The sequence below is a fragment of the Neophocaena asiaeorientalis genome, unplaced genomic scaffold (assembly GCF_003031525.2).
Source record: "Neophocaena asiaeorientalis asiaeorientalis breed wild unplaced genomic scaffold, Neophocaena_asiaeorientalis_V1.1 scaffold15, whole genome shotgun sequence".
In the NCBI taxonomy this organism is placed as follows: Eukaryota; Metazoa; Chordata; class Mammalia; order Artiodactyla; family Phocoenidae; genus Neophocaena; species Neophocaena asiaeorientalis.
In genome coordinates this window covers 7118093-7130254 of record NW_020185328.1, presented here as the reverse complement: position 1 = coordinate 7130254, position 12162 = coordinate 7118093, and the positions used below count along the sequence as shown (strand labels likewise).

The 12162-nt window shown below is 37.5% G+C and overlaps 1 protein-coding gene across 1 annotated transcript in view; it reads right to left on the bottom strand.

Annotated features, from left to right (window-relative positions):
* The window catches only part of TNNI3K (TNNI3 interacting kinase), a 279546-nt gene that overhangs the window by 171189 nt on the left and 96195 nt on the right, over positions 1 to 12162 (bottom strand). The window contains exons 12-14 of the mRNA XM_024734607.1: positions 1714 to 1800; positions 1086 to 1142; positions 54 to 146 (exon numbers count right to left, since the gene is read on the bottom strand). Coding sequence (XP_024590375.1) covers positions 54 to 146; positions 1086 to 1142; positions 1714 to 1800 — 237 coding nt within the window. The remainder of the gene's footprint in view (positions 1 to 53; positions 147 to 1085; positions 1143 to 1713; positions 1801 to 12162) is intronic.

Here is a 12162-nt window from a genome sequence, read left to right as displayed (position 1 = left end):
ATTATTAAACTGAGCTCATTAAACTAAAACAGACTAGTATTTTCTTAGGTTACCTGAGCCGATAATCTCATGGAACTCAATTTCTGAGAGCTGAAGATGGAAATGTGAAGGCAATCCAGCCCTTAGAAGGAGAACATCTGCCTTCTCTGCAAACAGGAATTATTATTTTATTTTTTAAGATAAAAAGCACACATGTGGATGCTTACACACACATGCACATGTATACTTAACCAAAAACATCATACCCTAGTAACATTTAATTTTCCGACTGTAATTGACTACTTGGAGATACTAAAACCTTATTACAAATGATCCCTATTCCCCTACATTAAAAGCCCGTTAGTTCTCTGTCTCTGTTACCCGACCTTTGTTATCGGAGCTAAGGGTTTATTCCTGATTTGGTCAACAACTAGCTTGTCTGTATGATGTGGCAACTCTGGGGTACAGTCCATATCACATCATGATATAAAGAGTCTTATCTGGTCAATCCCAGCAACCTGTCACAAAAAGCTTAGTCAAATATCCATAAACTAAACCTTCAAGAGATGCCAATTAGGAAATAAGCATATGAATTATTCAGAAGAAACATTCAAAACCAAAAATAACTTTTTAAAACTTCAAATTCTAAATAAATATAAATTTACAGTTGAATATTTTTTACTTTCCTGATTCAATGGTATTAATTTCTGTGTATAGCATACATTCAGAAAAGTTCCCAAAGTATTACTTATTTGGGATCTTTTGAAAAATAATTTATTTTTCAATTTTTTTCCCTATGACAAACCTTTTCCCAATTCTCCTTAAAGATATTTATATTTCATTAAAAATACAAATGTCTATGTGAATTTGATCTTCTTTTAATATTCATATGGAATTTTCAACATTATACCTTCATGAACTAAGAGGACATATGCAAAATAACACAGCAGATGAGGTTAATTATGGAAAGAACGGTCTGTTAATAATATTATTTATGCTTGCAAAATAGTCATTTGTAATATATAAAACAAAATAAAAAGTTATCATATTTGAGGCAATAGTTATTGTTAGTAATAAAATATAACAACTGTCCCATATTAAAATACCTTTTGTCATGCTTTTAATCTTCCCCAAAGGGGATGGAACAGACACATAGGAGCCATCTAGAAATCAAATTATAGAGTTAAAGGTAGCAAATTTTTTTTTCCGTAAAAGCTAAACACTATGAAAAGCAGCACGTGACAAAAGAAATTTGCTAAGAACACCAAGTGAGACTATAACTTAAGTCTAAGTTTTTCTCTAGATACTGAAACTGTACAGCAAATGTTTATTTAGAGGGTACATAAAATGATTAAAAATAAAAATCCAAGGTCTAGCAGACTCCAGTGGATTTAATTTGTGTCTGCATATGAGTATTCTGTTCTGTCTTAATAGATTACTGAAATGGAAAATGACTGCTCTCAGCTTACCCAGGCCTTCCCAGTCATGCACCAGTCTCATAAACATCCAGTCCAGGGAATGTAAAACTTGGAGGAACTGCAGACTGGTGAGTCAGAAAGTAGCCTAAGTGGGGGCTTCTTTATTTTCAGCCTCACCCAGACGTAAATCTTCTTAAAATAAAGCTGATCTGACATGCCTTCATCCCTAACCCCAGAATGTTGGTAATAGAAACACAGGTTTACCTTTAGGCACAATATTGCACTAACAATGAAAATTTAATAAGAAAGGGGGTACCTCCTCCAGGCTGAGAATATTCATTACAGGGCAATTCATCCTGAGGTCTCTTATAATGTTTCAGGAGTGTGACAATTGCATCATGTCCTTTATGAAAAGACAAAGAAGGACAAGAAGGACAAAGGGTCTTAATTCTTGTTTGATTTATTCAGCTCACCACCTAATCGAAAAATAACCAAGGTAGCTTGAAACAAGATTAATCTTAAGAGGTAATACATTGCAATAGGAATTTAGTGCTTTCATTCATTCATTCAAACTCTACTATCATTTTGTAATGTATAACAGTATCGAATCACTAAGTTGTACACCTGAAACTAATATAATATTGTAAGTCAAGTACACTTCAATTAACAAAAAAAAGACTGATATATGTGATGTGCTATTTTAGGCACTATGTTGGGTATGGGGGATGCAATGAACAAGGCAACTATGGTCCTACCCTCAGGAAGTTTAGTGTAATTGAACAAATAATAAAAATGATGAGAATTTCTAAATGAGTACATACCAAGTGCTATGGGAGTATATAATAAGAGCACGATTAAACGGGTGAAAAGCACATTTGGTAACCAGGAAGGAGAGATGTATTTGCTGTGACTGAGCATTACATTTGGCTGGCAACTGCAGTATAACAGGGCATTAAGGTAATCTGCATAGGTTTTTGTGGCAGGAGACAGCTGGCTGCCTACCAATATTTGTAGTTCCCATTCACAGAGTGATTTTGTCACTGGGAATGGCTGCCCACCCAGGGACAACAACTCCGTATCCCCCTTGCAGCCAATTGTGGCCTTGCGACAAATTCCCATCAAGTAAATATGAGCAAAAGTGAAATCACTTCCAGGCCTGGACTGTAAGAAGTAAGTGAGTCTTCTCTCCTCTCCCTATCTGCTGGCTGGATGCAGAGGGCTCTGAGGCCATACGGGAGGGGAGAAAGCCATCCACTGACCAGAAATGCCCACCCTGGACTGTTACATGACTGAGAAATAAATTTTTATTACATAACACCATCAAAATTGGGGAGTTTGTTAATTGTACTAGGGACTTATAATTGTGAAAATGCTAAATAAAATATAAAAATAAAAATGCTCCTCTGAGTAGAAACAATTTTCGATAGAACTACACTTTGATACTATCTTATGCTTTAACTGTGAAAATAATCTACTGTAGCTAATTTATACAAGAAGAAAACAAAATCAACCTCAAAGACCCTGCCAAGAAACTTGTGAAATGCAACAGAACTCACTGTAAAAAGGGCAAAATTTAGAAACTGAAAAAGTATAAGTGCTTATCCACTATGAAGGGTTCAGAGTTAACACTGGTTTGAATACACCTAGCTAATGTATAGAGTATATGCTGTGAGTTGTGCCTGCTTATTAAATCCTCCCTTCAGAAAAGAATTAAAATTAATAGAGCATGCAGGATCATGAGATGAAATGATTAAGATGTTTATCAGCACTAAAAGCTTTTTCAAATGTAACATTCCAAGTCCAGATTCCTCAAGAAAAAAAAAAAAAAAAGAATTGTGACTATGATTGTTAAAACTTGTAGCAAAACTTAAATCTACGGAGTTAACAGCTAGTGTCCGTTTTCTTATCATCCATAGCTTTCGATTCATGACTGGCAGATCTATGATTTTCTCAAATCATAGACACAGGTTATGATGAAATAATGGGGAACCAATCCCATCAATACTCTTTCTTTGGACTCTCATGTGCTCACAATCAGGGAGACCTCAAAACATGAAAGACATAAGCCAACAGGTAAATTTCTAAAGGAAGAGCCTACTAGTCAGAAGGAAAAGAGAATGAAAAGAGCCCCAAATGAGAGAAAGCATGACATGTTCAGAAAATGAAAGATGGCCAGTGTGGCTGGAGCATCGCAAGCAAGGATGAGTGGTACCAGGCTTGGCTGGAGAAGTCGGTGAGTGCACATCATGTGGGGTAGTGCGTCTCACATGTTATCATATGAGAATCACCTGGAGTGCATGTTAAACTACAGATTCCTGAGCCCTACTCTCAGAGATCCTGATTGAAAAGGCCTGTAGTGGGACCTGAGAGTTGCTTTTCTCACAAAGTCCCAGATGATGTTGATCAGCAGTCCACACTTTGGTATTATTGATGTGGAGCTTTATAGCTTTATAGGTTAGGATAAGGAGTTTGTGTTTTAATGCAGATGAGATGGGGGACTACTAGAGGATTTTAATTAATTGAAGGACATGGTTTGTCTTTACTTTTCAAACATATCCTTGTTTACAGATTACAACTGATGATGCATCTTCATAAGGCTGTTGTAAAGACTAAGTGAGATTATATATGTAATATGCCTAACAGTTCTAACACATAAATATGCCTTTTGGATATTTTCACTGCTTTCTTACTTCACTATTTTGCCTCAAGAATTGTAAATGAACTTGGAAACTTGTTTTCGGAACTTCAGATAAATTTTCTAAATACCAATATATTCAATTTTTGTTGCTGCCATTGTTAATTACCACAAATCTAGCGGCCTAAACAATTCAACTTTGTTATCTTATAGTGCTGGAGGTCAGAGTCCGACACGGTTCTCACTGGGCTAAAATCAAGGTGTTGGCAGGGCTGCATTCCTCCTAGAGGAACATCAGTTTCCTTGCCTTTTCCAGCTTCTAGAGGCCACCAACATTTCTTGGCTTGCGGCCCCCTTTCTATATCTTCAAAGCCATCAACAGCTGGCCTGAGTCCTTCTCACATCGTATCACTCCGGCTTCTGTTTCTGCTTCCATATTTAAGGACCCCTGTCATTACATTGGGCCCACCTGGAAAATCCAGGATATTTTCTCTCTCAAAGTCAGCTAGTCATCAGCCTTCATTCCATCTGCAATCCTAATTCCCTTTGCTATTTGCCATGTAAGGCAGCATACTCACAGGTTCCAGGGAATAGGACCTGGACATCTTTGGGGGCCATTGCTCTGCCTACCACCTTTAGTTGTGATGAAAATCAAATCTCAGTGTGCTTTGTTTGCATGTTGGTGCAGTTCTTCTTTCTTCCCCATTGCTAATGGCCATTTGAGCCTAAGGATAAATTAGCACCACCACCAAGAATTTCCTCTGGAATTAAAACACCCCTTCATCTGTCCCCTTGTTAGATTCTTAGGTTCTAAGGTTTTATCTGCTCCTATCCACACTGTCTGATCCTACTTTAACAGGACCTGTGGTGCTTTTGGAGTTTTTATTTTACTTAATTTGATCTTTAAGTGTTTGGGACCAGGAAAAACAAATCAAAAACAAGCTTTTTTTTTTCTTATTTCTGTTTTTCCTAGGACAGGCTCCTTTGGGGAAAGAAAACAACCCAAATCACAAGCATTTACCCAAGTACAACAAAGCTTAATTCACAGATCCCACCTCCTCACCTGTCTCAGCCCCTCTGCTGGACTGACTGTGGCTGACAGCCGAGAGGGCCTCCTGCTTTCCCTAGTGAAGCAGAAAGCCACATCTTGAATCCTGAAGGCCTGTGTGAGTCAGTGATCACACCCTTGATGTTACCTTTCATCTCAACAGCCCTCTTGGCTCCACTTGCTCTGAGCAGTTTTAATTTCCTGCCAGCGCAGTGGTACGATTTGCTGGCATTTTCTTTAGGATGCTTTTCATCAAGAGCCTAATGAGTGCCTGAGTTCTGGCTGATGATAAGCATGAGGCTGCCAGGGAAATGCCAAGAGGCCCCGTTGGCTCTGGAAGGCATCTCCGCCTGATTTCCCACCTCCCGCTAACTGCGGGCTGAAGCACACATGTATGGGAAATTCTCCTCTGCTCTCACTGCACTGACAAACTACAAGTGTATGCAAAGAAACCTGAAAACCACTAGGACCCAGCTCCCTGATACTTGGCTATGAGGGGTTAAGCAGAAAAATGCCTTGATGGAACTCACTAAATGGACTTGTAAGCCAAACTCCTGATAATGGATATACCCAGATAACCAAGGCACACTAATGGAACATGTCCAGAGATAATCGAAGTCCCACTAATTAAATAAAATGTTTTCCCATATCTAAGAATGTACTATCTACATCCAAGTATTTTACCCAAATAGGAGGTTGCTATGATATTAGCCTAATGCAGTTAGAATAATGATTTGTACTTTCAGAGTATTATTCATTAGTGCTCCCAAGGGTTTTGGCAAATGGGACTCTCCTGCTGGCTTGAAGTGCCTTTCATTTCCTGCTCCCTACTCTTCCAGTCTCGTCTATATTCTCGAAATGCCATGCTTCCCCTTTCATTTGTCTTTTTCTTATGTTCCTTTACTCCTTACATTTGGAGTGATTTTCCCCACCCCACCCCCCAAACTTTCTGAATAGCTCTTTATTTTAAAACCTAGGTTGTTCTTTAAGGCTACAAGTCCATCCAAAGGGCTGTTACATGGAGAATTTAGTATCTACATCACGGGCATGTATACAACAGAGGATTCCTAATTATTCAAGAAGAAAAAGTACAAATTTTATTATTTCCCTATAAGGTTGTCTCTCAGTCTCCACCATTTCATCCTAGAAACAATGAATGCTGTTCATCGCTATGAGAAATTATTTTAAGAACATAGAAGAAAGCTTGCTACGAAAATCATTTTAAGAACTAAATCTGAAGATTAATGGTGAATGACACCAGTACTAAGACCTTTGTGACTCTGACACCCTGTGGGTCTGAGATTAAGTAGAAAACATGGAGATTTGATCTTAATTACGGAAGCCAAGAAATTCTTATTGATCTCGTATGTACCACATGCCTAGGTCACCAAAGGAGCAGTTTGGGCCATTTTTTTTTTTTTTTTTTTTTTTTTTTTTTTTTTTTTTTTTTTTTTTTTTCAGTACGCGGGCCTCTCACTGTTGTGGCCTCTCCCGTTGCAGAGCACAGGCTCCGGACGCGCAGGCTCAGCGGCCATGGCTCACGGGCCCAGCCGCTCCGCGGCATGTGGGATCTTCCCGGACCGGGGCACGAACCTGTGTCGCCTGCATCGGCAGGCGGACTCTCAACCACTGTGCCACCAGGGAAGCCCTGGGCCATTCTTTACATGTGCCTCAAAAAATAAAACTCTCACAGCAATGATATTGATGAGACTTTGCTCAATATTTTACTATCCCCCTTTCCCATCATGTTAAAAATGCACTTTCCAGAAACATTGAAAAGTGAGATCAGAGGATGGCCTCTGATGTTTGCACTTCTATGGCTCATTTTCCTCCTGACAGTACAGGTCCCATTCACTGACAATTAAATCAGAGGCAACAAATATTCCAGACTTGCTACATCTTCTCATGACTTAAATCTGAAAGATATTTTACTTTGATATCACAAGAAAGAGTACATACTCCCTGCTTCCTCCATGATTCTTATCCCTTAATCACCAGGCCCAGACAAGAATGTCACCAGTCCTCCTTCATCTTGAGATAAGAATCCACAAGGATGAATGCTTTCGCCAAAAGGACATTATATACAAACCAAGCCATTTAACATTCCTCTTTTCTCTTTTTCTCCCTTCCTATTTTGCCTTTATTTTCCCTTCCCTTTCCTTCCACAAATATTTATTGAGTGTCCATGAGAGACCAGCTCAAACAACATCTTCCCAGGGAAGCCCTCTGTGACTTTTCCATTTTAGTGTCCTTGAACTTTTTACTTACCATCTTTGTACTTTTTACTTTACTTTTTACTTACTTTTTATTTTATTCATAGCTCTTATTATTATCTGATAGTTTCCATTTGTTATCTTGCTCATGACCTGTGTTTTCTGTTAGAAATGCAAACTTTTTAAGCGCAGGGGGATATTGTCTGTTTCACTCACTGTTTTACCTCAGTTCCTAGTATACTGTCTAGAACATATTAAGTTTATAACACTCTTTTTGAATGAATGAACGAATGGTACAAAGTACGAGAGTGTAATGTTGAAACAGAAATGCTCTTTACTGTTGTAATGAATGTTGTGTAGTAGAAAAGAAAAAATATATATAAATGTTCACTCAAAATTGTATTTGGCCAAGCTTTAGGAAGGAAAGGTAGAGGATGCTGTGAATGTGCATAACGATGCTGTTTTACAATAGGCTGGAGGGGTCAGGGAAGAGTTCCTTGAGGAACTGTCCTTTAAGCTGAACTTGAAAGAGAAGCATGAGTTGATTAAGCAAAAAAGGAAAATAAAAGAATTCTAGTCAGAGTAAAACATTTTGCAGTTCCAATGAATAGAAAGAGGAGCTGTATTTAGAATATTCTTTAAAATCTTCTGCCTATTAATTTGAGTATTAGGATTGTTCAGTTAATAAAAAACCTATGATATTTCAAAAATCCCTACAGAGAAAACAGAATAGCGGTAATTAGTATTCTTGAAAAGATCAACTATATTATGACTGATCAGATGCCATTTAGTGAGACATGGAATAGAATGTTATGACTGAAATATCTGCTCCTTCTCTATTTCACTTCAACAAATGTGTATTGAGCAGCTATTAGGAATCAGCCATTGAACTACGTTTTTGGAAGATCAAGATTAACAGCCCAAATGTTTGTTCTCAAAAAGTTTAGGGGGAGAGTGTTTCAACATGAGATAGAAATGTGCGTATGGCACAATAAAACATCAAGAAAGGATGGGTGTATTAGGCTGGAATGTCAGGGGAGACTTTCTGGAAGAGAGGATCCATAAACTGAGCCTTGAAGGTTAAATACAATTAAGAAATTTAAGAAGTGAAGTCAGGTAGTCAGGGTGGGAGGGTGTAGAGAAAGAGAGGACTGCTTGAGAAAAGGCTTGGAAGCATGGAATAACATGATATGCATAGAGGAGCGAGTAGTTTTGCATAACTACCATGTAAACAGATGCTGGCTTAACAGGGTTGTTGTGTAGATTTGATGGGATAATGTGATATAGAATGTGCTTGGCATAGAGTGAAACCCTAGTGAATGGTAGGGATCTAGTGAATGTGATGACGATTGCAGCATGTGGGGTCACTCGTGTGCCAGGAGGGACTGGATATGAGGTTTGAGAGGTAAGAAGGGCACAGGTATGCCACGATAATAAACTGAGACTTTTTTTTCCTAAGGTGATAGTGTGTCAGTGAGGGATTTTAAGCTGGGAATGATATGGTCCTATTTACAGCTTGGATACATCTTTCAGACTACAGTTAGAAAATGGAATCAAAAGATGCCGAAGACAAAAAATAAGTAGTTATGAGACTATTAAAGTGGATCAGGAGAAGGAGGATAAGGTTATGGATTAAAACAGTGACAATAAAAAAAAAAGGATGGATTCAAAATATAAGTATGAAGTAAAATAAAAATACTTTTTGATTGAATGGATATGGGGGAATGGAGGTTGAGAGAGAAAAAGTAGTCAAGCATCAGTCCAGATTTTTGACTCAGGTGCTAAGTGAACGGCAATGCCGTTAAATGACATAATGAATAAGGGATATGGTAGAAGAACCTGACTGATGAGGACAAAAAAGATATTAAGTTCAACTTTGGACTTGTTGAGTTTTAATTGCTCCTCAGGTATCCAAGTAAAGGGATGCAGCACGTCAGATGGTGTGATGTTTTGAAAACGTGGCCACAGAATCTTTGATACTTCTCCATGACTGAGGAGGAAAACCCTGCTGTAGTAATGAGACTTGCAAATTTGTACTAAAATTTTAAAATATTATGTTATATATTTGCACGCAACTATACATATTAGAACAATGATTTTAAATTGCTTAATATTTTGATTAGTGATTTTCAAAACCTCTTTGATCTTGCTGTAGTCCTTAAATTTTAAGTTTTAAATGAATGGTATTACTTAAGTCATAAACAAGAAATATATATACAACCAAATAACACAAGCTTTTATATATTCCGGGTTTGTCTAGTGGTGTTTGGCAGGGATAAAATGCTTCATTAGGAGGTTTAAAGAAAATGACCATTATCCTAATATGTCAATGTCATATTTCTTACTGGACACTAAAGCATGTTGTAAATGAGGAAAGACTGTAAGATTTGGAAGCTTTGGGGAGCATGATTGTATCTCTGCTATCCACTTAATAACAACAGATACCACTATTTTTATTGAGAATCTGTGATCCAGACATTTACATCTTATCCCTAACCCTCAGCAGAATTCTTAAAGTGGTTATTAATTTACTCATTTTAAATTTGAAGATTAAGGCTCAGTTAAATAACTTGCCCAAGGTCATTAAGTAATAAGTATGGGATTTGGACTTAGATCTATCTGATTCTGAGTGAGGTGGTAAGCAGTTGAACTGTGCAATGAGACAGACCTCTGTTTGGTATCAGCTCTCCACCTAAGAGCTGTGTGGTTCGAGCTAGTGTGACAACACCTCCAAGTCTCAAACATTTTATCTGTAATACAAAGGTAATACCAATTTAAAGGGTTATTTTGATAATTAAATTATATACATATTATGTATGCATATGTAATAAGTGATTAATCAATGTAAGTTCTCTTCTGCTGTTTGTATTAATGTTTGTAGCTTCTTACACAGTTATTATGTCTCAAAATTTTTTGTGTTTTCCCCCATAAGAGTAAAAGTTCTTCCTATTCTAATGAGAGTTGGTATTATTTTATTTATTTATTTTTTAAAAGATAGAGTTAACTAAACATGTAGAAAGGTAACCAGTAGACACAAAATTGCACATAGATTTTAAAATGCCATCTAAATCTTTTGTTTATTCCTTCCTCTATCCCAACCCAATCCACCCTAGCACACTAAACTATGTTCATTAAACTAAGTAAACTCCAAAGAAGTAAGAATTCAATATAGAAGAAGCTTGGGAGTTTATAATCCATGGATGAAGAGTTATCAAAATATTTAATGACGCCACTTCTTCTTCCTTCTACTCCTCCCTCACCCTTATCTCTTAGTTATTTTTTACTGGCTGAAAGCTGTAGAAACTCACAACTGTAAGACTTCATTACTTTTAGAGAATACACTATGGTACATTTACTATAAATAATTCACACCACACTACACTTGTCAAAAGGAATGAACAAAGTATATATCATGGTACAGGAACCTTGATTTTTATTGTTTTTGCTCACTTACTCACTAATTCTCCAACTGCAGATCCCTGTCACTGTGAATTAGAGTAGTTCTGCTGTATACAAATATTGTATTCTGGGTAATTAGATATTGGGATAGGAGCCTCTGTAAATTACTTTAACTGGTGTCAGTACTGAAGCAAATAAGTTTTAGTTCTGTTTCTAGTTTGGGTTATTTTCTGACCCTAAACAGCCTGACATAAAGGAGTGCTTTTCTTTGTCAAAGGCAGCCTTTTCAAATCTAACTGCCAGACACACTATTGAGCTATGTGCTCAATTCTAATTGGCTGAGATCTTTTCAATTCAGCAGTTTCATCTTTAATGCAATGGATGTAAGATTATGTGTAGGTCTTTTCAATGGGTTTTCCCTACTGGTGATTAGGGCAGAGGATTTGCACATAAGCAGGCTGCTGGCTATTTCTTCTGGCTAATTTAAATTGATTCATAGAAGTCCTTTGTACCCAAGGGAAAGAGCAGAACAAATCCAAGTGAGTGAGACAGCTATGGCTACTCTCAGATGGAACGGTAGAAAAGAAGAGGGAGGACAGACTGGGGAAAGGAAACATTCTAAGTATTATAAAATTGGAGCTCTGAGCAATCTGGCAGTGAAATATTGAAACTTAAACGAGTAGGCTTCTGGTTACTGGTTAGAACCAAGGTCACCAGGAAAATTATTTCTAAGATTGATTTTGATATCTTTAGGTTAAAAGGGCTATGTAAATGGAAAATATTTTTCATACCTGATCCCACAGGGAGCCATAGTGAGTAAACTCTTTTCTAAAAATATTCCAAAAGATAGTAGGTAATTCTTTTCAGAACTCCAAAGCACCTCTGAATGTGCTATAACAGAATAGCAGAGAGGGTCAGCTAAAATTTTTGTCTGGGACAGATGAAAAATTTGCCTTCTAACCATTCAGAGATGAGTGCTGTTGAGAAAGCCTCCTAGTTCTAGCTTAAGAGGGTAGACTAAGATGAGCTATTCAAACTGGGCACATTCAAAAGTATTCCTTTTTAAATAGACAGACCCTGGTTATGAAGTCTCTTCTGAGTTTTCTAAGGACTGGATAGGGTACAGGGCAAGCCATGATGGGGCCACTTTTACATCATCTCTATTCCACAAAGAAAGAACTCCAAGTGAAGTTTTAGTGCTTTTTCAACTCCATCTCCAAGTTGCTCAAGAAAATCCTTGGTACGCCATATCAATTAATTTGGTGACTCCCTCTCTGAAGGAGAAAGCAAAGCCAAAGAAAACAGGGACAGTGCACTGCTGACAGTATTTTAACAAGGCCATTTCAATCTTCCCTGAACACATGAAAACAATGCAACGTTTCTCTAGCAAGAGAAAATAGCAACAAATTTATTTTGTTGGTTTAACTTGCTCTGCCCTAGAACATATGCAAAACATCCATCTGTCTCCTG